This window comes from Psammomys obesus, unplaced genomic scaffold, assembly GCF_907164565.1.
Source record: "Psammomys obesus unplaced genomic scaffold, mPsaObe1.curated_primary_1811, whole genome shotgun sequence".
Taxonomy (NCBI): Eukaryota; Metazoa; Chordata; class Mammalia; order Rodentia; family Muridae; genus Psammomys; species Psammomys obesus.
Window position 1 is genome coordinate 641,049 of NW_026590511.1, and position 25,173 is coordinate 666,221.

The 25,173-nt window shown below is 56.2% G+C and overlaps 1 protein-coding gene across 5 annotated transcripts in view; it reads right to left on the bottom strand.

The window, feature by feature from the left end:
- Sbno2 (strawberry notch homolog 2) overlaps positions 1-25,173 on the bottom strand; it is a 44,784-nt gene that overhangs the window by 13,818 nt on the left and 5,793 nt on the right. For 3 of the 5 annotated variants that reach the window (XM_055607795.1, XM_055607791.1, XM_055607794.1), the window contains exons 2-5: positions 14,207-14,387; positions 12,485-12,555; positions 10,746-10,857; positions 526-687 (exon numbers count right to left, since the gene is read on the bottom strand). In XM_055607795.1, the coding sequence (XP_055463770.1) occupies positions 526-687; positions 10,746-10,857; positions 12,485-12,555; positions 14,207-14,287 (426 nt within the window). In that variant the 5' untranslated portion in view covers positions 14,288-14,387. Of the gene's footprint in view, positions 1-525; positions 688-3,564; positions 3,899-10,745; positions 10,858-12,484; positions 12,556-14,206; positions 14,388-14,645; positions 14,699-25,173 lie in introns of those variants that run through there. The other 2 variants (XM_055607792.1, XM_055607796.1) reach the window with 2 other exon arrangements.

The window sequence follows — 25,173 nt, forward strand, 5'->3', positions numbered from 1 at the left end:
CCCACCCCAGGCCAGGAGCTGCCCCTCCCTGCACTGGTCGCAGTGTCTGCCTCCCGACACTGCCTGGGGTCCACTGAGGACAGAGTTCCTGGGGCAAGAATTGATAAGCCAAATTGCCTTTGATGTTGGACATGCTGGCACACACCTTCACCCAGCGCTCGGTAGGCTAAGATGGTTGGGATCAGGAGTTCAAGGTTAACCTTGACTACAGAACAAAGTTGAGACTAGCCTGGGCTCTGTGAGACCTTGGCTTGGACACTAAAAAAAGAAACCAAACAAAATAAATTCAAGCTGCTTTTCATTTCTCTCTAGGTTTCACCTGTGTTCCCAGCAGGGGGCCCGAGGAAACCTAGGTTGTGCGGCAGGCCTCTAGGGCTGTGAGGCTGGCCGGCCAGCCTCTGGGGTCCAGGACCCCTTATAACCCAGGCCTGAGCATGCTGCAGGCATCATTCCTAAGTTCTGGCCAGGCCCCTGCTCTACCCCGTATCCAGGGCGGCCCTGGAGGTGCCACACACGGGTGCTGACCTTGTCGTGCGAGGTTGAGGTGGTACTGACGTCCCAGATGGTAGGCACCTCGTTGAGGCTGTCGGCCTGCGGGAAGTCAGGTGTATCTGGGATGTCGGACAGGGAATCCACAGACGAAGAGAAGATGGAGGCATTGGAGAGGTCCTCCAGGAATGAGGGGTCCTAGGAGACAGACACAGGTGAGGCAGTGGTTGGCCATGTGTGCGCGTCCAGGCAAGCAACAATGTGTTGTGCTACACAGTGAGTGGAGTATTACACAGCCAAGAAGAGTGATGTCCCACACACAGCACAGCATGCAGTGACCGAGGACATGGTGCTCAGTGACAGCAAGACACATGAGGCCACACAGTGTGGACTCTGGGCCAGAAACAGGACCTCAGTGATGGCAAGGGGATGTAGGGGTTCCAGGGGTGGGGAGGGCTGGGTGATGATAGTGGGGATGGGATGGAATGTTCTAAAAGTCATAAATACCAGCTGTGAATACATCAAAACCACAGAAATGTACAGTTTAAATGAGTGAACCAGATGGAATATGAATAAAACTCAATAAACATACACCTGTCTACTCAGTAGCCCAGGCTAGACTCAAATTCCTACTCCCTCAGCCTCCCAAGGTGTGAGCCACCATGCCAGCCAGCCAGGAATCCTGCCTCTCCCGAGCGCGCCCTGCAGGTGGGGGTCCCATGCCCCACCCTACCAGACAAGGGATCGAGGCTCAGTGACGACCCTGAAGGCCAGGGCCTGGGCAGAACCACTGCCTCCCTGTGCCCTGCGGTCCAGATGAGCCACCAGCCCCAGCATGGCCGCCCTCAGTCCAGTGGCAGAAAACTGGAGGGCCCTGCTGACACCTGCCCTTGGGGCCAGGGGGTGACCTGCTGCAGAGCCCCATTTACGCTTTCTGTCCCTGGCCATGACAGAGCACTCCGAGGGTGCTCTACCCGGGAGGAACCCTTGGAGGATGGACTGCCCTGGGGGAGGGGCTGTCCCTGAACCTGCTCAGCCCAGGTTAGTGCTCTCTCTCTCTGCCCCAGGGCACAGGAAGGCTAGGCTCAAGGCTTCAGAGGTCGGGAGGGACAGAAGGCCTGAGTGTGGCTCTGAGCCGCCCCAGCCTGCTTTGCAGCTGCTCTTCAGGGCTTGGCTCCATAGACTCAAGAGTCCTGGTCCTGGCTCAGTTCTGGCATGGGGACAGCTGCAGGTGCTGGCCCCTTGGCTGAGGCCAGTCAGGGTCATCTGCTTTTACTCAGGAAAGGGGAGTCAATTTGCTGGGCACCTAGTGGCTTCCTGGGGAACCCTGACTGACACGGGATGCCGTGGGGCTGGGTTTTACAACCCTCACCTCCCAGGGCCCTACGACAACACTGTGGAGGTGGCAGCCTATATTCAGGGCAGGAAAGGGCACCATGGGCTCTTGAGAGCCTGTGTCCCCATCATGTGCTGGGTGCAGGCTTGGACAGCCACAGCCCGCGCCCTGTCCCCAGCATAGCGCCCAGTCTCGACCCTTCTTAGGACAGCCTTGAGATCCTTGCTCCCCAGCACGGTGAGAAAATCCCCTGGGAGAACGTAGCCCTGGGGCATTGGGTCTGCATGTCTCAGGGCTCCTGAGGACCCAGCAAGGTGCCCAGCACATTCCCACAATGGCCCTAGCTAGTCAGTGGATCACAAGGCCCACACTGAGGAGACCAAGGCTTGGCAAAGCCACTGGCAAGAGCAGCTCCAATCCTGTTCGGTCACCACTTTCCCCAGGACGCTCAGGAGCTGTGGCTCTTACAGTGGCCTCAGCCCAGATGGAAACAATGCCAGTTAAGGCTGGCCCAAGGAGGCTACCTGGGGGGACAGGATGACCCATTTCCTAAGGGGTCACAGATGGAGAAAGAAAGTGTGGGGAAACTGAGGCAGACCACTCTGATTGTGAGGTTGTGGAAAGCTCCTCATCAATGTGATGGGTATGAAGCAGGGATGGGAAGTGAGGCCCTGAGGGCTACATGGGGCCACTCTGGAACTCTAATTTTCTGAGGAACTCTCACATTGCTCAGGCTGACCTCAAACTTGCTATATTGCCCAGGATGGCCTTGAACCCCCATCCTACCTCCACCTCCAGTGCCAGGGTGGCAGGAAAGTGCCTTCCACACCAGTCTAAAACTTCTATCAACAAAGCCAGTGAGGAATAAATGTCTTGACACCACCCCCACCCATGGGCACGGGGGTGGGGTAGGGTACTTCATCTGGACACAGGGCTTCCGGAATACCCAGGTGAGCCTGACCCTGCTCACCTGAGTGCCAATACACAAGACACTTCGGGACTCAGCTAATTTAAACTGAGCCACACTGGTGAGGTGCCCTTCATGGGAAAGGCCACAGCTAGATACCTGGTCCCTTGGGTGCTCTGGGCCTCCCCTGCAGGATACTCTAAAGATGGGGTCCCAGTGAGGCCCTTCTAAGATCTATACTTTGTTGGGTGGCACATAATGAGGAGGTTGGGAGGGTCCCTACTGTGGTTAAGGCTGCAGTATCTGAAGCAGCCCTGCTGGGAGTGGGGGTGGGGGAATCGGCAGGAACTAGCCCTAAATCTTCCCAGGCCTCTGAGGGCACACAGCAGACACCTCCCCAGCCCAGGAAGACAAACCCAGAAAGTACCCACAGAAACACAAATACCCCAACTCCTGGACTGGAAGACCAGAGGCAAGGTGGGTTCCCTGCTCTACCCATCAAACCAGACCTGGCTGAGACTGAGTCTTGCCCTTTAGAGTTCACTATAGTCCCTCCTGGGCTGAGGACACCCTCACCTCAGCCCTCCCCTAGCACAGAGGGTAGCTGGGCCGCCTGCACCTGTGGCTCCTCCCCACAGTCAACCTCATGCAGCCACTACCCCGAGTCCCAACTCTCTGGCTTAAAAAAATCTGGCATGTTCACTGTAACTTGCCAAGAAAAGTACAGAGTGGCCAGAGCTGGGGGCGTCCCTCGACACCGCTCTGCCACCTGTGGGAGCTCAGGGGCGCCACAGGTGGCTCTGGGTGGCCCTGCTGGTCCCAGGCTGGTTACCTTGTTGAGCGCGGCGAACTGCAGCCAGAAGCGCAGCTGCGACATTGTCGGGGTGCGGGGCGCTGAGCAGTGGCCTCCGTGTCCCCCTGGAAGCACAGCCGGGGAGCGCCAGCCTCATGACCACGGTGGCCGAAGGCTCAGCGGCTCAGAGTCCGCATCGCCTACCGATCTTGCCGACCCCATTTGCATGAGGGTTAGTCACCGGCTCCCGACTTCCCCTAAGGCTGGGCTGGGTTTCAGGAAATGATGCCTGCCTGGTAAGTCAGGGCAGTTACTGGCAGAGCTCGGAGAATTACTGTAGGGGGCGGATCGGCCCAGAAGGGCTGTCAACAACGGCAGGCAGGCGGCGCACCCTGCCGGGGCCCAGCGCCTGGTCTGACCCCACTTCTCTGGGGCATCCCATGGGGGCAAAAGACAAAGCCTCAGTTTCCCTGGGACTGCTGAAGCACAGGGCTTCGTGCTGTGTGCCAGCCCCTCCCCCAGGGGATCACAAGGAACAGGGGCTGCAGGCACAATCGTGAGAAGCTGGGCTAGGGGAAGTAAAGCCTGTGTACCCTTCTGTTCTTCCCTTAAGATGAACTGGGGCTCCCTAACCCTTCACCAAACCACATCCTCCAGTTTCCTCATCCCAGGGCCACAAGTGTTCATTCCTGGTGTCCCCAAAGGGGCTGGGATGCTGAGGATAGACCCCAGGGCCACAAAGCAGGAGCCACTTCCACTGTGGGCAGGCAGGAATGCAGCACAGTGGTGTGGTCCCCCACAGGGCTACAGCCATGGCTGCCCCTGAGAACTGCGGCTTCTCCTGTTGTAGGGTGAGGTACACCAGGAGGAAGGCCACACAGTGCCAGAGGCTGAGGAGCCCAGGCCAACAGGATCCCAGCCAGGACAAAGGCCCCAGAATCAGCAGCCAGAGCAAACCCATCTCCCAGCCCCTCATCCTCGCAAGAGCCCTTGTACTGCAGACAGGCACAGCACTGAGCAACTTGTCAATTCCAATCAGCACAGTGAAGCCAGGCATTATGGCACACCCTTGCCGAAACAGCCCTTCAGAGGCCGAGGCAGGGGGATTGTGAGTATAGCCTGGGCTACACTGCAAGACCTTATATCAACAAACTCACAGCAGAAATCAGAGCAGGATGCCACCTCCAAGAACAGCTAAGTCAAAGCCAACAATGCCAACTGCTGGTGAGGGTGTGGGGAGCTGAAGCCCGAGGCCTCTGGGGAAGCAGTTTCTCAGACAGCAGAGTGCTGGCTCAGATCTAACCTCACAAACACATTTCCAAATACTTGTGGGAAAACTAGGAGCACCCACAGCTGTGAATCACAGCACCAAAGAAGGAAACAGTGGTGTCCACCGATGCACGAAGCATGCCTTGTCCTCAGACAGGAGTATCACACAGCCACGAACAGAAGAGAGGCTCCAGCAGGGCAGTGTAGAGGAATCCCAAGGTCACAGTGCTCAGAAGCAGCCAGCCACAGGCGCACTCACGGCGTGGGCTACAAGGGCTGGGGATGGGATGGGTACACCTTCCTTTGAGAGACAGATGTTCTAGAACTACATAGAGGTGAGGGATGCCTGCATCCATAAATATAGTCTATGCAGCCAAGGCTAACCTCCAGCTCCTGATCCTCCCGTAGGTGCTGAGTGGACTTTGAAAGAACAATCTTTACAGCTATGGGAATCCCAAGATCCAAGGGCCCAGTGCTGGTGGAACACATCTCGTCTCAGCCCTCTGTGGACCGCAGGCCAGCCTGGTCCACAGAGTGAGCTCCAGGACAGCTGGGGCTACACAGAGAAACCCTGTCTTGGGGGTGGAGGTAGACAAAGACTGGAGGAACTAATATGAAAAGCCGAAGCCTCAAAACTCCCCAACAGTGAGGGTACCGGACCTGGGGTGCTCCCAGGGGTCAGAGTCAGGTGGGTATAAGGAGAAAGCACTCAGGGTGTGGTGGGGAGGGGTCTCTGACCATAGCTGTGGGGTGATTCTGCCCCTCACAGCCCCTGGAGGCCAGGCATGGGATGGGAAGGGAACTCTAGGAGCCAGGAAGACTGGCTGGGAGCTCTAAGAGAGTCAGCCTGGGAGGAGGGAGAGCTGGGAACATGGGAAAGAAGGACCGGAGGACTTCAGCAGCAGAGGGCATTATGTCACCCTGATGGACAGGGCAGGCTAGGGCACAAAGCCTAGTGGTGGCCAGGAGTGACAGAGCTAGCCCGAGGGCATGGACAGGTTATGGGACCACCAGTACTTTGTCTTTGGATCTGGTAGAGGCAGTGGGGTGGGAAGGAGAGCCTGAACCATCTGACCTTAGGTTCAACTCCCCACTGTGTCTCCTTTTGACTTGGTTGCCCATCCTCCTGTCCACCTGGTGAAGGACTGTATGGCCAGGCTGGGAACAGTGGAGTTTCCTGTACCACACAGGGGACAGAACAGGACAGGGAGGACTGCTAGCCTAACATACGGGACCCCAGGGCAGAGAAGCAGGGCTGGCCTGGATGGCAGAAGGCAGCCAGCAGCTCATCCCAGCTGCTACAGTGACATGGTGGCTCATATGATCCCAACACTCAGGAGGCTGAGGCAGGAGCCCTGTCACAAGGTCAAAACAGCCTGGGCTTCATAATGAGATAAGCCAGGCCTGGTGGCACACACCTTTAGTCTCAACACTTATGAGAGTTCAAGGCCAGCCTGATCTACACAATAAGTTCTAGGACAGTCAGGGACATGTAGAGTCCTATCTCAAAAAACCAAAACAAAGCAAAACCAACCAACCAAAGAGAAAGAGAAAGGGAGAACGCAGGAGCTGGTGCAGGCTTGGTGGGCAGAGCGCGTGCTCACAGTGCAGAGCCCTGGGCTTCATCACAGGCACCGCGGAAACTAGACATGGGGGTGGAGCTGAGAAGACCAGGAGTTCAAGATCATCCTCAGCTACATAAGTTCAGGGCTAGCCTGCACTACAGAGACCCTATCTCAAGAAAAACAACACAACACTCCTGTTAGAACAGGCCGTGTCTGGCCCTGGCTCCTAGCAACAGTCCTTACAGAAATACTGGGCTACTGTGAGGTTCTGCAGGGTCATGGTAAATTTTTCCCCACCACAGCTGTCCCTATGACATGGAGGGACAGACACAGGAGGAGCCCTGACACAACAGGCTGGAGACAGGCTCAGAGGTAACGGGGTGGCTGGGACAGTGGGAGTGCCCAGGGAGGCACTGTGAAGACCACCTGGGCCAGAAGGCTTCCCAGCTGGGAGAGACAGGTTCTTAATGGTTTGGGCTGCAGTCCCCGCTGCCCTGCCCACTCCTGCCTCTCCACTAGCCGCGGCCTGTGGCTCACAGTCCTGTGCACAGGCAGCCCAGGCCACAGTGCAAGTGGATCTCGACATGCAGGGTCCCCACAACCCACAGCCCACATCTCTACAAGCCGAGAGCAGCAGCAGCAGCCGCCGGTGTGGCTTCCTGTAATCTAGCGCCCCTCTCTGGCTCTCCTCTCCCTGATGCCGGTAAGCCGTTGCGCAGGCAGTGGCCAGACCTCTGATCCCCGCTAGCATTTGCAGAGCAGTCGATGCGCTGCAGGGCGGGAGGCAGCAGTGCTCCTTCCTGAGCGTGAGCTCATCTAGCTTCCCAGCAGCTGGCCAAGTGAGCGCTTTACGGGACACACAGCCTTGAGGGAAGTGGGGGGCCTGGGGTGCGGCCAACCTGTGCACACAGGGCTCCTGGAGGCTACCCTCCCTGTACAGGGGCTAGGGGTAATGAGTGGTGGGACCACGGCCAAGAATGTGGGGTCTGTATGGCTTTGCATCTACCCAGGGGGCTTCAGGGAAGATGCACAGCTTGATGGGGACTGGGAATGCTGAGGACAGCCAAGCGGTCCAGGAGGGGTACAGCCCAGAAGAGGCCTGAGGAGAACGCAGAAGAGGGGCAGGTGGTTCTAGATGGCAGGTCCTCCCCCAGGCCTCCGGCACCCCTCACTCCCATCTGACCCAGGCTCTGCCCCAGCATGCTGCACCTGCCCTCCCAAGTTAAGAGCCAACTATGTGTAAACTCCCAGTACTCAAAAGCTAACAGCTCTGGCTGTAGTCTCCAGCCACACCCACACTCCTCAGGATGCACCCCTGAACCACAGGATCAAGTCCCCACGGAAACGCTTGTCATCCACGATGGTCAAATGGATAATCAAGTTCCTGCAGATGAGCGGACAACACACACATGGAGTATTGCTCAGCCATGAGAGGTAATGACAGGCCACATTGTGGAGGGGCTTGAAGACATCGTGAGAGACCCAGACGCAAGAGGCCACACAGTGTGGGACTCCATACAGGAAATGTCCAGAGCAGGAGACTCCAGAAACAGGAAAAGGATTCTTGGGTGCTGGGGACTGAGGAGGGGAGAGATGGTAGTTCATGGGATGGGTGACATGGGAGCTTGGGAGTCACATGATGTCTCAACTAAAAAAAACTCAAGAATGGAGACAAAACCAGGTGTCGAGTAGCCACGCACCTGTACAGCCCAGGGTGTGCTATTCCCACAGGGGCCCGTGGAGCTGTTCCGGTCACCGAGCGGGGATATGGGAGCCCATGGGGTAGGGGCTCCGTGCCACCTAGAGAAGGAAGGCCGAGCAGGGATGCACCAAGCCCTTTCCTTGGAGAAGCAGATGGTCGAGGACTGGGACTGGCTGAAAAGGAAGGCAGGGCTCCAGGGGGACTGTCAGGCACTCAAGATACTCGGTGGGAGCCCGACGTGACCAGTGTGTGACGTGGCGGGTCCAGTCAGCAGCTGCTGGGGGCCCAGGTCTCAGAGATAAGTAGCATCATGGGAAATGCTGTCAGGGGAGGGGACCCCACAGCTCATAGCAGAGGGATGAGGAGGCTGAGCACAGGGCCTGAGCAGAAGGCAGCAGACATCAGAGGCATCTTCCAAGCTGCCTTGAGCACAGGAGGCTCCTACCCATGGGGAAGGGACAGAGTCTCAGATAACATTTGGTCTCTTCTATTTCTCTTTCTGTTATAGTTTTCTTGTTGCTATGAGAGAGACTCTCAAGGAATAGCCCAGGAACACCTCAAACTCTCCATCCTCCTGCCTGGCTCCCAGAGTGTGAGGATGGGAAGATTTTCACAGGCTTTCTCCTTGTAGGCATAAGGCAAGTGGCTCATCTCTTTTCTCGTTTAGCTTCTTCTGCCAGGAAGCTCAGGGGCTCATGTTTAGTTCCCAGCTTCTGTCCAAGCAGAGGTGGGTGTTCCGTTCTGACTCCTGGTTCACACTGTGGTAGGGGACATGTCCACAGAGCACAGAGGCCACGTGAGGGTTGAGGTGTCTGCTTTTCTTGCCACAGGAACAAACTGTGGGAAACTGTGTCCTGAAGCCAGTGTGAACCCTGCCACCTGCAAGGCAGAGACTACACGCAGGCGGGTGGGGCCGGCAGCGTCTCCAGCAGGCTTGCAGCCCTCCTCCCTGCTCAGGACTGGCAGCGTGGCAGCTCGTGAGCTCTGACTCTCGCTGTCTGCCCCAGGGAGAGGCCCCTAGCTCGGGGTCCTTACTGAAGCCATTCCTTATGTCCCTTCTGCCCTGCTGTGAGGCTTGGCTTAGGTCTGGCTCCTTCTTGGAATTAGAGGCCATCTGTGGCCTGGGGAGATGGGGAACGTGGAAGCAGGTGATGAGCTTGGGCCCCACTGCCAGTTTTAATAGAGTCCCCTGGGTCCAACCTTTTGTGGACAGGGCACAGGCATGAGGGTGGGCACCTCCAGAGCATTCTGGGGTCCGTGTGTGCAGGACACACAATCAGCAAGTGCTCAGTAAATGCTCACCCCCTGGATGGAAACGGCCAGCCACTGATGAGAGGTAACAGCTAGCCGCCGTGTTAACAGATGTGTGGGGACAAATGGGGTTCATATAAGCAGCCCACACGAGCACAGCTGGCAGAGCAAGGGGGTGGCTCACCTCATGGAGTTTTGACCATAGGGAGGCAGGAGTGGGCCTCTGGCATCAGAAGAGAGATAGAGACAAATAGACACAAAGACAGAGGGTAGAGACAGGGAGACATAGAGACACAGTGTGATAGCTGATCTTGGTTGCCAGCTTTACATCTGGAATCAACCAGCCCAAGCAGCTGGGAACACTTGTGGGGGAGTCTCAACTGGACCACCCTAAACCTGGGCCACACCGTCTGGTAGCAGTCCACACAAAAGGGCGTGGAGGAGGAAGCTTTTGCTTTCTGCCTGCTCGCCACCACTCTTGCTGGTGGGTTCATCACCCTGCTGCGGAGGCATTCCTTCGCTCGTGTTAGAACCTACTTCTTCAGGATTCCGGTGCAGACCGAAGAGCAGCGCTCCCTAGGAATCCTCCAGGACTCCAGCTCTGGATCAGGACTGCTGAGACCCCCAGCTTCCTGGACTGAGAGACTATGGGAAAGAGCCACAGACAGACTCCAGACCACAGCCTACCACAAGCCACTCTGCTGAACGGCCACATGTGGCTGTGTATCTACCCCTGTGTATGATATATACTATATCTTGTATATTCGTTCATCAGTTCTATCCCTTTAGAATCCTGACTGACACACAGACAGAGACACAGAGGCAAAGACAGAGAGACAGATGAGGCAGCCAGAAAGGGGCTGATAGGCTTGGCTGGTTTCCTTGTTGTGGTCTGAGGAGCCTCTTCACACAGAAGCGTGTGCCACTGCCTGTTACTGAGCAGACACCTCTGGGACAGTTTGCTGGCATAAGTCCCTGAAGTGGCAGTGAGGGGGCTGGTGGAGCAGCTGCTTTGGTGTTCCACAGGGAATGGGATTCAAACTCTTTCCTGGGATCTGCGGGTGAGCTTTGCTGCCACACATGGCATGGGCACTTTGTGAAGGGCCTGCAGGGAGATCCTGCCACAGTGCAGGCATGGGACACCATGGCAGCCAGTGAGGATGATCTACCAGCGGGCCCCAGTCCCTGGCAGCCTTTAGCCTTCCTCGTAAAGCTCCCAGGCTGTGAAAAAGTCACCTCTAGACACAACCCCGAGGAGAAGTGCCAAAGGCCAGTGACAGCAGATCTCAATCCCATGATGCCAAGGCCAGCCTGGCCTTGATCCTCCCTTCCCAGAGTGGCCTCGAATCCCTGTGCCAGTCAGCCCTGTTGAAAACCGGTGGCCACAGCAACAGCTAAGAGCCCTGTGCAGTGGGTGCAAGGAGGACTGTTACCTGAGGAAAGTCGCTGCTTTTGGAGAAGAAGCTGGGGACGCTGGCTGGGGTGGGATAGCTGGTTTCAGGGCAGGACTGGCCACCAAGGAATGGGGTGGAGCCCACGAACTGTCTGCAAGAAGAAGTCAGGATCGTCACCATGGGGCTGGGTGAGGTGAGGGAGACAGAGGATCCTAGTACTCCTCACAACTCATGGGAGCTCAACCACGTGGCTTATAAGGCTCTACCAGCCACGCTGGGCAGCCACGGTCTGGCCCAGGCACTTCAGACACACAGCTTAGAACATCCTGGACCAGGCTTGAAACAGTCCACCAACCTGCCCCTCAGGCTCTGCACCAAGACAGGATGGACAATCATACCCTAAGACTCCAAGTCCCTCCCTGTCCATCTCCCTGTTCTGCTCCTCAGTGGCCAAGAAGAGTGAGGAGAAGCCTGTGACCAGAACAGAGGCCAGTCTTGTCATGGCTGCCTCTTTCCCACCTGAGTAATGACACTCTCTAGGTGAGGAGGGCCAGACTCAGTGAGCTGTGTTGACCCTGGGGGTAGGCTCAAGGGAACTCAGAAGGGCAGAGAAGGAGGAGGCCCCAGAGCCTCTCCTCTCAGGGCTCCAACTCCTTGTCCTCTTTGGTTCCCAGAGCAGAGAGGCAGTGGCCATCTTAGGCTTCTACCTCTTATCTGGAGAGTATCCTAAGACAAACATGACGGCTGCCTGCACCTGGTAAGGGCTGAGTTTACATAATAAATTCCAGAGCCTGCACTGGGGAGACAGCTCTGTGCAGAAGAGCATTTGCTGTGCAGGTGAGAACCTGTACCCCACAGAGCAGGGCGTGGCCGCACACACCTCTGACCTCAGCACTGGGAGAAGTGGAGGCAGCCACAGTGGTGCACTCTAGGTCCAGTGGGAGATCCAGTCTCAAAAACCAAGGTGGGCCGGGCAGTGGTGCATGCCTGTAATCCCAGCACTCAAGAGACAGGCAGGCAGATCTCTGAATTTGAGGCCAGCCTGGTCTACAGAGCAAGTTCCAGGACAGCCAGGGCTCTGTTACACAGAGAAACCCTGTCTCAAAAATCAAAACAAACAAACAACCAAAAACCCCAAAAGATTAAAACAATGTCTCCTACCCCCAAACCAAGGCAGATGGGACTGGAGAGATGGCTCAGTGGTTAGAGCACTGGCTCCTGGCACCCAAATGCCAGCTCACAACTATTTGTAATTCCAATTCTAGGAGACCCAACACCTTCTTCCGGTCTCCATACATGTCATGTACAGACATACATGCAGTCAAAATGCCCATATATGAGCTGGGTGTGATAGCCACCCTTTAATCCCAGCAGCTGGGAGGCAGAGGCAGATGGAGCTTTGTGAGTTCCACACCAGCCTGGTCTACAGAGTGAGCTCTGGTCAGGGTTACAGACAGTCAGTGTTGACCTCTGGCTCCACATGCACAGGTACACGCAGGCACACAGCATCCTTAAACGGCCCCTCAAGCATCACAAAACACTCAGAAGCTGTAACAGCATCTGCTTTGAGATGTCTGCACACTCCCCAGGCAGACTCCTTCTAAGCCTTCAAAACCCAGGACTCTCTGGGTGTCCTGGAGTCCTCCCCGAGTAACTCCTCCATCTCAAAGCCGGCTGATGAGACGCAGGGCTCAGCCGGCGCTCTCTCTCCAGACCCTGGGGCCCTCGGTGGGCTCTGGCCATGCAGAGGTGAGGTGAGGCCCCACTGCCACACTTACTGGTTTTCACTGGAGAAGTTGGGATACACCGGTGAGAAGCTGCTCCACCATGGACAGTGCAGGAGCGGATTCTGAAACAGAGGGCACTGGGTGGCAAGAGGAAAGCAGGGCCCCGGTGTGCAAAGGCAGGGCTCAGAGAGCCAGTAAGCCAGCCAGGGTCTCAGCCTGCCCATGTGCATGAGGGAAGCCATGGAGGGTTGCAAAGCAGACAGCAGGGGGTAATGATGCACTGAGTGTGGGGGTATGGCCCCGGAAAGCTGAAAACATCCCCTGCCAACAAGAGCCCTGGAGGCTGTGCATGGAGGGGTTGGAACATGGCTTGGTGACAGAGCCCCTGTCTAGAATCCCCCAGTAAGGGAGGGGTTTGGGAGTGGATTAGGCTGGGGATGTGGCTCCAGGCACTGAGGCCCAAAGCATACCCTGGGAAAAGTTGAGGTTCACCCACAACCTCTTCAACAGGAGATCAACATTCCTATCCCTAATGGGGCTTTGGCTCTGCCTTAAATGGGCATCATGGAATGTCACCATGAAGTACATATAGCCTGGTAGTCCCAGTTCAACCCACTGAGAGCCCACCATCCCAGGTCTCTCCCTGAAATCCTGTTTCAGAATCACACCACAGGGATGGAAGGAGGGAGGAGGAGGCAGCGATATTTATAGCACAGGAAATTGGACTCTCTCCAAAGGCCCGACAATAGGGAAATAATTAAGTAAATTATGGGCTGTGGATGAAGGAACAGTGGGCGGGAAACACAGAAAGCCAAGCAGAAGATAGGAGGTCGGTATGGCCTAGTTGCCACTGGCCGCAGGCACTGGAAGCCAGCCAGGGTTTCTGAGCTGCAAGTGACATTCTGGGTATCAGTAGCTGTTGCTTCCGCCACCCCAAAAGGTCTGGAAGCTCCATTAATGACACTTCCTCTTTCGTGCTCCACCACAGGAGTGCACGGTGCCACAGCTGGGCATGGGTGTGGGCACGGGGTCAGTACCACCCCACCTGGCCCTTCCATCGCCTCAGAGAGCCCCCTGTCCCACCTGTGCTCCCGGAGATTGCACTATGGCCCAGCTCTGGCTAACCCTCACCCTGTCTGACCACCCACCCTTCCTGTGTCCTGGAACAGGGTGGTGTCCTGCATCCCCAGGGCCTGGGACAGCACGAGGAGAAGACAGAGGGTCGGAGGGTGCCCCTTCAATAAGGAGAAGCCCCTGCCAGGAGTCCTAGCACTCAGGAAGCGGAGGCAGGAGGACTGCTAAGAGTTCAGGCCAGTTTGGGTTACAGAGTGACATCCTGTCTCAAACGACCCAAAAGCTGGAGCTAGTCTCAGCTTGCAGCACGTAAGCCCTGGGCTTCATTGCTAGCCCTACACACATGGGGTGTGGTGGCACGTGCCTGTCATCTGGCTTTCAGCAGGCGGAGCTGGTTCAAGATCACCCTCTTCTATATGCACACTTGAGGCTAGCCTAAGCTATGGGAAACCCAGCCTCAAAAACAAAACGACAACAACAACAGCCCCTCCACAGCTAACTGTGCACCAGGAGACTTGAGGGAGGCTGCTGCCGGCCAAGATCAAAGTCAACCCTTTTCTGCACTCGGGGGCAGGACCATGTCAGGGTATCAGGGAGCTGGGGAGCAGGAAGTGCTCCAAAGACTGTCCTGGCCACACTGGCCATCAGGGCACCCACTATGTCCCCTGAGATGGTTTTCAGTTCAAGGACAAGGCTCACCTGTAGCTGGATGCCACCTCCAGGGGGTGGGAGTTCATGCGGAGGGAAGTCCCCATCCATGGTAGGCTCCACTGCCAGCATCAGGCAGGTGGCGGGGGGGGGGGGGGGCTCCGAAACCCTCAGGTGGCGACTATCTGGGCTTCCCACTCTGTGCTGGCAGCAGCAGGTGCAACTTCATGTCCTGTGGTGGAGAGATCATCCTGAAAGGACTGTGAAGGCCCCTGACTCCTGTCCCTCCCATTTGGGAAGGTGTCAGGGCATAAGGCACAGGGGTGGCTCCTGCCCCATTGAGGCCATCAGCTGGTCATAGCATGGCTAATGCCCACCAGGCCCAGCCACTAATGAGCAGCACAGCCTGAGGCTGTGAGCCCAGGGGAGGGTCAGACGGGCCCTCAGAGGACATTACAGATACCCAGAGCCTATCAGGAGCCCCAAGTACCTCAGAAGATTTCCAGAAGTTGGCCCAGGTCTGATCCAGGAAAGTCCTGCTCAGGGTGTTCCTGGCGGGCGGGTGGTGAACACTAAGCCCCTACAGGGTCAGACACAGAACAACTGTGTCCTGCCGCAGGCCTGTGGCACAGACCAGAGCACACTGAGCTCCCCAGGCTCCCCACCAGCCAAGATCAGAGCCCCTAGACCAGCCAGGAGTGGGGGTAGAATTCAGGCAGGCAGCACACAAGGTTAATCACCAAATAGGCAGGAAGAAGAGATGGCCACCGCCCAGCCAAGCCCTGGAGCAGAGCTGGGCCTTCCAGTAATTGCCCACAGCCCAGGCCGCAAGCAGCAGGCAGTGGCTTGTGTAATCCAGCCAGGGGAAGGGCCTGCCTGGGGATGGTGGCAGGAGGGAGGGAAGGGGCCCAGCGGGCAGACGTGAGACTGCCAGCAAGGCCAGAAGCCCTGCTCCCCACTAGTCCCAGCTCCAAGGCTATCTGCCCAGCAAGCCCAGACCTCTAAGAGCTGGTCACAACTGGGAGGCATTCAGAGAGACCACTGATGGAGTGTGTGATCTGGGGGACTGGCTGTCCTCATATTTTGTGGTGAACTGGGGATGTGGCTCAGTGATGAGCCTTTGCCTAGCCAGGCGTGGCCCAGCATTCTGCAGGAGGCTATCACCACAGCACTTGAGAAGCTGAGGCAGCAAGGAAACATGCTCAAGAGGGGCCTGGGATAGAGCGTGACTGCCTCAAAAAATAAACACAAGCTACGGGGCAGACCCATGGCTGTTTGCAAGCATAGGTGAAGCCTTGCGTTCCATCCCCAGCACCCCATAAACAAGCTGTGGTATCACACACCCCTGGTCCCAGCACTAGGGAGGTAGAGGCAGGGGAATTAAGAGGTCAAGGTCATCCAGGGCTACACAGGAAGTTAGAGTCCAGCCTGGGCTACATGAGAAGTTAGAGTCCAGCCTGGGCTACATGTCTCTCACCATCTGTGAGAGACAAAAAAAAGGACCTGGAGGATGGTCTACCAGGTAAGAGCGCCCACTGTGCAGACTCTGGATGCCAGCACCAACACAACAAGCCGGGCATGGCCACTCTTGCCAGCATTGACGGACACAACCAAACAATGGCGACCTCCAGGCTTGGTGAGAGGCTGCCCCAAGGGAGTAACTCAGGCTGGGACTGTGAGGGTGGAGCGCTGGTCCGGCGTACACAAGTGTGCTGTGCACACCTGCCATCCCAGCACTAGGCCCAACCCAGGATGGTGAGGAGTCTGAGGTTGTCAACAACAGCGGGTTCGGGATCAGCCTTGCTGGGTTTTGAAGGTTTGCCTCAATTGTATGTGCTTTAATTAATGTGAGCGTTGCCAGCATGTGTATCTGTGCACCTGTGTGTTCCTGCTGCCTGCAGAACCTAGAGAGGGCATTGGATCCCCTGGAACTAAGGTTACAGATGGTTGTGAGCTGTTGTGCGGATGCTGGGAGTTGAACTTGGTCCTCTGCAAAAGCAGGTAGTGCTCCTAACAGCTAGGCCATCTCTCAAGCCCAAGAGGCTGTTTTATTTCAATCTGTTTTAGTTTTTGTTTTGTTTTGTTTTTTGAGACAGGGTTTCCCTGTGCAGACCAGGCTGGCCTCAAACTCACTCTATAGACCAGGCTGGCCTTGAACTCAGAGACCTGCCTGCCTCTATCTCCAGAGTGCTAGGATTAAAGATGTGAACCACCTGTTCAAGGTAAGCCTGGTCTGCAAAGTGAGTCCAGGACAGCCTTGTTTTGTTTTTTGTTTTTCCAGCCTTGTTTTGTTTCTTTAAGCAAAGGAATGAGCAAGAGTAATAGAATCCTTTGTGTATGTATCCACACAGCATGTACACACATACAGAGACTGGGGGTGGGGGCAGCCACTAGCTGACGGTCTGAAGGGGCTGGAAGGCTCAAACATTCTCAGCCACAGCCTCTGCCTCCCAACCAAGTACCCTGAGGGTGAGTGGGCAGACCCTCCTTCATCCTGAGAGGCCAGCCCCGTGGTGCTGGCTTGTGCCTGTGCTCACAGGCTCCCAGGAGACCCTCACTCAGCTGGTGCACGCTGGGCTGGAGGCAGCCGGCTGAGAGAGAGAGGTGCTGACGACTTGTCCCAGGAACCCCACGGCTGCAGGCTCGGCCCCACTCTGCTGTGTCATCTCCTCCTGCCCCCTCGGAGCACTGCTGCTCCCTCTTGTTCTGAGTGGCAGCTCCAGAAGGCGTGGGTCATGCCTGATCAGTCAGGGACAGGACCTGCTTCAGGAGCCTGTGTGGTAGGAGACACCCACAGGTGAGCTGTGGTTTGAGCTCTGGTGATCCTCACTGGCCCCTCTGGCCAGGCAGAGAGTTCAGACCTGGACCTGGGGTAGGGGTGGAGACAAGGGGCACTTGCTAAGGTATGCTGGGCACCCTGAGTTTAGAGAAGAAGCCAGGCCCTCATGGCACAGGCAATCCAGCAGCATGGCAAAGCCCTGGAAACAGTTCAGTAGTTCCTAAGAGTTAAACAGAGCTGTCACAAGACCCAGCAACTCTGCTTTCAGCCTCGTGCCCAAAGCAAAGGTCCACACAAGCCCCACGTGAACATCCAGAATAGCCTATCCTCCATACACCTAGCTCACGGGCCACTGACAGACGATGGACACATGGTGTGTACCACAAACGCACCAGAGTATTACATAGCCAGGAACAGGAGTGATGCTCAGGCACACTCCACGGGGTAGAGGGACACTGGGGACACTGTGTTCAGTAAGAGAACCAGACACAAGGGACCATAGTGTGGGACTCCGTGATAAGAATGTCTAGAACACAGGCTGATGACATGAGTGACAAGAGCAAAGAGCTGACTCCTGCAAGCTGTCCTCTGACTCCACACACATGGCGTGCACACGCACACGCAGCAGTAATAATAAGTAAAAAATTTAAGTGTCTAGAATAGGCAAATCCAGCCCCAGAACTAGATGGCGGAGTGCTGGGTTGTGGAGGAGACAGCTGTTCCTGCTGCCCACACTCCCGGTCCCCTGTGGCCACCCTCACAGGACAGTGCCCAACCTGAACCTGCACCCTCCTTGCTAGCAGCCATGACACGGCACCACCTCCTCCATCCTTCCAGCATGCCCTGTGGTCGTCCTCCCTCCCAAGGTCTCCCAAGGTGTCCATGTTGGGACATGACGGCCTACCTCTCAACTCTGCTCTCTACAGCTGTCTCCCGCTATGCTATTTCACACTCCAGGGCATCCAGTCAGCCACACACATGAGCAGAATAAGCTCCGATGGAGGCTGCCAAGATGGCAAAGTGGCCAGAACAGGCTGGCCGTGAACTCAGAGCTCCGCTAAGCCTGCCTCTGTCTGGGAATGAAGGCTGTGCCATCATGCCTGCTGGATCACCTAGACTCACAAGGTGGAAGGAGGGGCCGGTCTCTTCCAAGTTGTCCCTTAACTTCCAAGTGTGCAAACATGCACGCACACACACACTGAACACATTTAAAAACGCAAATTCCTGAATCAGGTGGGGCACAACACCGCACCTGTGAGCCCGAGGGCACAGAGGCGCCCACCCCTGGCTGGCGGCCTGCTGCATTTACTTTCAGGTGTGTGTCTTGGGCCACGAGTAGTACAGGTCGGATACTGGTCTCCGAAAAGGGGACCCCACACAGTGATGTTGGTTAGTGTGCGGGGGCGTGCGGCTTTCTTCTGCGACCGGGTTTCACGGACTTATAACAAGAGAGACTTCGGCGAACCACTGTATGTTCTAGAAGAACTGAGGATGGCAAGGCAGGAGCCAGGAGAAACTGGCCCAGCAAACACTGGGCAGCTCAAACCAGCCTTGTTCCTCGTCTCAGCCTGCCTCAGGTCCCTCTGCACATGGAGAATGTGGGGGTCTCTCCTGCGTGCAGCCTCTCCAGCTGCTCAGACCTGGCCGGCTAAGGTTCCTGCCTAGAACACAAGGGCTTCAAGGAGGCCAGACCAGACCCCAATGCTATACTCAGAAGCCTAACCAGCGCACAGTAATACGTGCCTGCAGGAAACCGAGGCAGGAGGATTTCCCCAAGTTCTTAAGACAACCTGAGCTTCAGATAAAGATTCTACATCAAAAAAACAAATAAACACACAAATAAATAAATAATAAGGCTGGGACAGGGCTCTGCGTGAAGAGCCCTGCCTGGCATGCATGAAGTTCTGGTTTGACCACAGTGGTGCTGCATACCTGTCTTGTTCTGTTTGTTTGCCTTTCCAGACTGCATTTCTCCACATAGTCCTGGCTGTCCTGCAATTCTCTGTAAACCAAGATGGCCTCAGAGATCCCCCTGCCTCTGCCTGCTGGGATTAAAGGCGTGCACCGTCACACCCGCCCTCAGTGCGTGCCTGTCATTCCAGCACCTGGGATGACGAATTCAGGCCAGCTGGGCAGGTATGGTGGCACACCCTTCTAATCACTAAACCTGGGAGTCAGGGGCTAGTGGCCCTCTATGAGTGTCGGCAGGCCAGTCTGGGTTGTATGAGAATAAGCAAACAAAACGTAAAATGAACAAAGGGGCAGCCTAAAGGGCAAAGGACCTCAAGCTGCTAAAAGTGCCTGTGGCACTGTGCAGCTGCTGCTGGCCCTCCGGGAGCCTCAGCACCTATGGTGGTACCTTAGCTGTGAGCTACCTTCTCTGAAGTCAGCCACAAAGTGGATGTCTGCTGCCCACAGGGAACCAGCCAGAATGTCCTGAGCTGCAACATGCAGGGCACAGCAGACAGTGCAGAGCCCTGACACTTACCCTTCACCTTCCAGGACATACAGGCCCCCACAGGGTCAGGGTGGCTGGCCTCATGTCCCCAAATCCAGTGAGTGCATGGCCCTGGGATCTTGTCCAGGCAGCAGGAGGCAGAGAACTGGGCAACTCAGATGCCTGGCTAGGCCCTGACTTGTCCAGCTAGAGCTGTCTAGTGAGGAGACCATTGCAGTCTCTCAGATCCTAGAGATGCATGCAGCCTCTGGTCCTGGAGTTCAAGGTCCAGGTAGCCCCTTCCTTTGTACGAACCTGGCCTCCTGGGAACCTTTGGGATGAGTCTCATGGGGATAAGTCTGTGAACAGCTGGGGGCTGACTAGAAAAGATGCCAAGTGCAGCTATAATTAGAGGTGTGTCCATCCACAGGACAGGGCCTAGCTGAGATGGCAGGCAGGAGTGTGCGTAAGTCTTCAAGAGAATGAGTAAGTCCCACTGAGAATGAGTCACTGGCAAGAGGAACTGGAGGGTTCTAGGTGGGGCTCTAGATCTTTCCTGGGGGTTCTAGGCAGGGGCTCTGCTGTGTAACACAGCCCTGACCTGGCTTTTAAACGCTTTTGAGGGCCGTGTGACATGTCTTAGTGGGTACACGCACTGAGCGCCAAGCCTGACAACCTGAGGTCAACACCTGAGACCCACATGATGGAATGACTCCTACATGCTGTCCTCTGTCTCCCACATACCTGTGCCCACCAACCACCCCCCCACACACACACACTAAGTAAGAGTAACTAAATAAATGAAAGCAGTACCTGTTTTGAAAATGAGACAAGGTCTCACTAACTTGCCCAGGCTGGCCTTAAACGTGCAATCCTCCTGTCTCAGCCTCTCATGATGTTGAAAACAAAGACCTATGCCACTCTCTCTGCTCTCTCTTCCCTTCTTTAAAATACCACGATGGGGCTGGAGACTGCTCAGTGGTTAGTGCACCAGCTGCTCCTGCAGAGGACACGAGTTCAGTTCCCATAACCCACATGGCAGTTCACAACCATCCTGAGTTCCAGTTGAAGGGGACCTGAAACCTTCTTCTGACATCTGTGGGTAGCAGGCACACATACACACAAGTACCAACACATATTACAAGTTAAAAATAAACAAATCTAACAAACAAACTGTAATAAAAACAGGAGGCACAGTTAAAAATAATGATACCAGCCAGGCATATTGGCCCACACCTTTAATCCCAGCACTCAGGAGACAGAGTCACGTGGATCTCTGTGAGTTTGAGGCCAGCCTGGTCTACAAAAGCCAGTCTAAGATAGCCAGGGCTACACAGAGAAACCCTGTCTCGAAAAATAAAAACAAAAACAAAACAAAAGCTTGTGTGGCATGTACAAAGCCAGGGCTTATTCCCAAGCAGCACACAAAACCCTAGTCACATCAGTGAGCCTGGGGACCAGGGCACCAGATCTCTAAACAGAACGTTGTAGAATAAATGGCAGGCACTGAGACTGGGTGACTCTTGGTGTTGCTCTCTAATGCCCAGGGCGTCGTGGAAGCCGGGCTCTGTACTTGCTGGATGAGCGCTATACTGAGCCTCAGCCCCACCAGCAGCCCTACACAGCACAGAGCCACCACAGAGATCCTAGAAAGATAGGAGTTGGCAGAAGGGTGGCTTCAAGGACAGACACACACATTTTATGTGCCCATGGCTGGGGGCGGAAGGCTGGGTATTCCTCCACACCACTCTACAAGGGTCCACAGAATAAGACCATGGCATGGGTCCTTGCCCACAGTAGCCCCGCTCCACAGCTAATGCACCATGCTGCCACCTTGGGCTGGTGAATGAGGGTAACCATGAGCAAATAGTCGCAGTACTGTCTCCTCATAGCTAAAACTCTTCATGTTGGCCAAGAACAGCAGTCTGGCAGAGTCCAGCCAGGCCACCCTGACTCCTTTCCCAATAACCAGGTGAGCCTGGGCTCCCAAGAGCCCCAGCACCACATCACCTTCTTGGCCTCTGTAGAGGGCAGTCTGACTGTGGAAGACACCAAGCCCCAGAGAATATCCTCCTCCCCCAGGGCACTCAGGCACACACCAGAAGACGTGTTCAATACCCACTCCGAGCATTCTAGTGTGCCTGCTCCCTCCCCAAGGTCCAGCTGGGACCACTTCCTAACCTGGGCTACCCACACTCTCAGGGCCAGTTAACCCGGGCGTCCCCCAGGCCTGGGAGTTTCTATAAACAGACTTGACCTTGGACCGCAGTGACTCTGGAGAGCCAGGGTAAGACAGCACAGTTTTCCTTTCCTAGGTCCTGGGGCCTCCCCCACTGTGGCTGCTGGATGCACCAGGGGTGGGGTGCTGAGCCTTGTCTCCACACAGGGAGAGCCTGTGGAGGCCTCCATCATTGGTAGGGCCAGAGAAGGCAGGGCTGGTGCCTGTGACTTGCAGGATCAGGCATGTGGCCCAGGGTCCCACACACTCGGTCTCCTCTGCCCATCTTACACAGCCAGGAAGCCTGAGGCTTCTGTGGAAGCTTGGGACAGGGGCCTGAATAGACCCCTAGAGCTACTCCCCAGCCTCAAGAGGCTGACCCAAGCCAACAAGTAAGGTATGCTAGTGTGACAGCTCAGCCAGTAAAGGTGCTTGACGCCAAGCCTGGTGACCTGAGTTACAATCTCAGGACCCACATGGTTGAAGGAGAGTCCCAACTCCCACAAGTCCTCTGACCTCTATGTGCATGCTGTGGCACACACGGCCCCCAACTCTAAAAATAAATGAATGTAACAAGTAAGTAAGTAGTTCCGGTGGTCAGAAATGGAGCGGACCAGACCTTCACCTTGACTGGCATGGGCCCCCAGACTAGATCCTACCACCTGACACACAGGAAACTCGGGCTTATCTGTCCTGACCACACGGGGTGGGGTGGACACAGGGCCAGCCCTAGGGCCCTCCACTGCTGTGTGCCCAGATGTGCATGGCTGGGTCGGAAGCAATCAGAGCCGCTACAGTGCCTGTGGGAGCTGGCTTAGGCAGGCGCCAGCCGAGCATCTCATTTGCAGTCTTTGAACACACAATGGCTGAGATGGGGCTAGAGGTGCTGACCCCCAAGCCCAGTGACCTGTGCACTTCAGGTGACGTTCTCACGTTCAGCATCCTGGCCTTGGACATGGTGGCCTGTGAGACTGAGGCATCAGGGCCCCGGGGTCTGGGGCTTGGGTTCTAGGATTCTTCATTCCAAGGGCTTCAAACTACGCAGGCTGGAAGGCTCCGCGCCCTGGGAAACCCACAGGGCCTCCACACTGGGGCGACGGAAGCAGCCAAGACCTGTGCTTACTCTCTGCGGCTGAAATTGAGGGCCTCTGTGCACTGGAAGCAGCCTGGCCCTGGCCATGACCTTGGGCTTCCAGAGTCCCCCAGAGGCCCCTAGAACACACTGGGGACGCCAATGACTGCCAGAGGCCACAGCCAGCCTTCCAGACATGGGCACAGGCTATTAGAAGCATGCTGGGGGGAGGAGACACATGTGTGTGATGAGGACACGGTGCCTGGGGAGCAGCCAGAGGGTGGGGGTCTGGATGTGCACTGTAGCTCAAGTTCCAGTTCTGAGGCCTCAGCCAACACTTCTGCCACTGGCTGGCCGGCAGGACCTTCAGCCCAGGACACCCCTCCACCAATCTCATGTGATCCCCTCAGGAAAAAATGTGGGGGTGCCAGGAGGTGGTGTATGCCTCTAGTCCCAGCATTCAGAAGGATCTTGGAGTTTGAGACCAGCCTAGTTTACAGAAAGAGTTTCAGGACAGCCACAGCTACCCAGAGAAACCCTGTCTTGAAAAACAAAAGGGGAAAAAAAAGTGTGTAGGCTGCACTTGGCCCTAGAGTCCCTTGGCAAGGCCTCACTACTAACTACACTCAGGTCCTGACTGGGGACAGCGGTCACAGGTCCACCACAGCCTTCGCCCCATAGTTAATCAAGAGGTCACAAATGTAGGGGCTCAACACAGTACCCTCATTTCCAATGGAATGCCCCATTTTTGCCTTCCAGGAGCTTTTGAGGGACAGGAATAGGCAGGAGGGAACACGAGAGGACAAGACTGTCAGGAGCAGGAGGAGCCTGGAGTGAAGTCTAAACTGCCCACCCTCTCTTGCAAAATTTCCCTGTCTCGCCAGACAGAGGCCTTGTCCATGAGACGAGTGCTGGGATGAGATGACAGCTGTATGCTTTAGGGGTGGGAGTGGGGCACTCAGGCTGGAGACTCTATAGCCCTTGGCAGAGCTGGCAACAAGAATGGCCATGCTGGAAGCAGTCTAAGGTGTCCCGGGCCTGGCAGGCACTGCCTGTCATTCCCTCACTTGGCTATGACCCTGCCCCTTAAGAGAGGGCACAGGGTAGGAGATTCTAGGAACCTAGTCTGACCCGACTGCTGAGAGATATAGACAGCAACCAGGCTGGGGGCAACTAAGGAGGTCACCATGAGCCTGGAGGAAGGCCCAGAAGGGGACAGGCTGCTGTGGCTCTGCCCTGACCCAGGGAATTCGAGCAGGAGTTGAGGCCAGTAGGGGCTGAGGCAAGGGAGGCATAGAGAGGGATGGGGACAGGCAGTTGCCTGGGACCTCACCCTCCCACAGCAAGGACAGGATACACACTAAGGTGCTGTGCTTTCTGTTGTTAGGGCCACAGTCTCACCTACCGCAAGCTGGCCTTGAACTCATCCTCCTGCCTTAGCCTCCAAGCCCTGGGATGGCAGGTATACACCTCAGCCAGTGTCCTGTGGATGCTGCAACCATCAGGAGGAAAAGCCCATCTGAGGAGTAAGCTCTAGACACCAGGGCCCACGGGTGCAACTGGGGCTGGGGTAACAGCCAGGCTCCCGGGCTCGCCGGGCAGTGGCCATGTGGAGGACTCACAGCTCCCACTGCAGGTGTCAGCTGGCCTTCCAGGGTCCCTGAGCTCTGCAGAGGGAGGTGGTGCTCCACACAGGCATGTGGACAGGTCAGAGGTCACAGCCTCAGGACCTGCCCCAGTGCACGGCTTTAAGGTTCACAGTCCTCCATCTCACCTAGTTCTAGAGCTGCCTGTCCTGGAAGCATGACAGAGCCTCAGGCTGCATCTCCAGGACCCCAGCCCCAGCCCTGGGAAGTGCCTGTTTGGATCTCGTGCTTAATGGTGGTCTCTGAGAGACTTTCAGTGCTGAAAGTCTGAGCTACGGTCTCCTGACCCCAGATCATCTTCTCCCCAGCAGATGTTAAGCTAGTTTGGAACCGATATGGCCTTGAAGGTCTATGGTCGGCATCTCTATAGATAGATAGATGGGCATCCTATCATCCCACACTTGCTGCCAACCCCCCGCAGTTCAGTGTCGCTCAGAGAACTCAAGTGGGGTCTGGGGCTGGCCATCGCTGGGCCACAGCGAGTCTAGTAGCCACTACTCTTCTTGGGGTCCTTTCGTCTAGCCTCAGTGACAAAACAACACAGGAGACCTTCATCATGAGAGTTATCCAACATTCAGAGGAGAGTGGAGGACAGCTCGTCCTTGGGCCTGGGCTGTGGGCATAGGAGCACAGTGTGTCTACGTGAGTGAGAGCCCATGCTCCACGCTAGTGACTGGTAGGCCTGATTGACACGGCTGCCCAAGGCCCACCATTTTTTCCCTCTAAAACAGTGAGAATTCATGTCCAGCAGCATACGCACAGGGTCCCCCAGATGGGGACCCAGACTTTGGCAGGTTCCCAAGGGCCCAAGGGTAGGCTCTAGGCTGTTGGGGAGGGGAAGCCCCACCTCTGCAATGCAGTTAGTG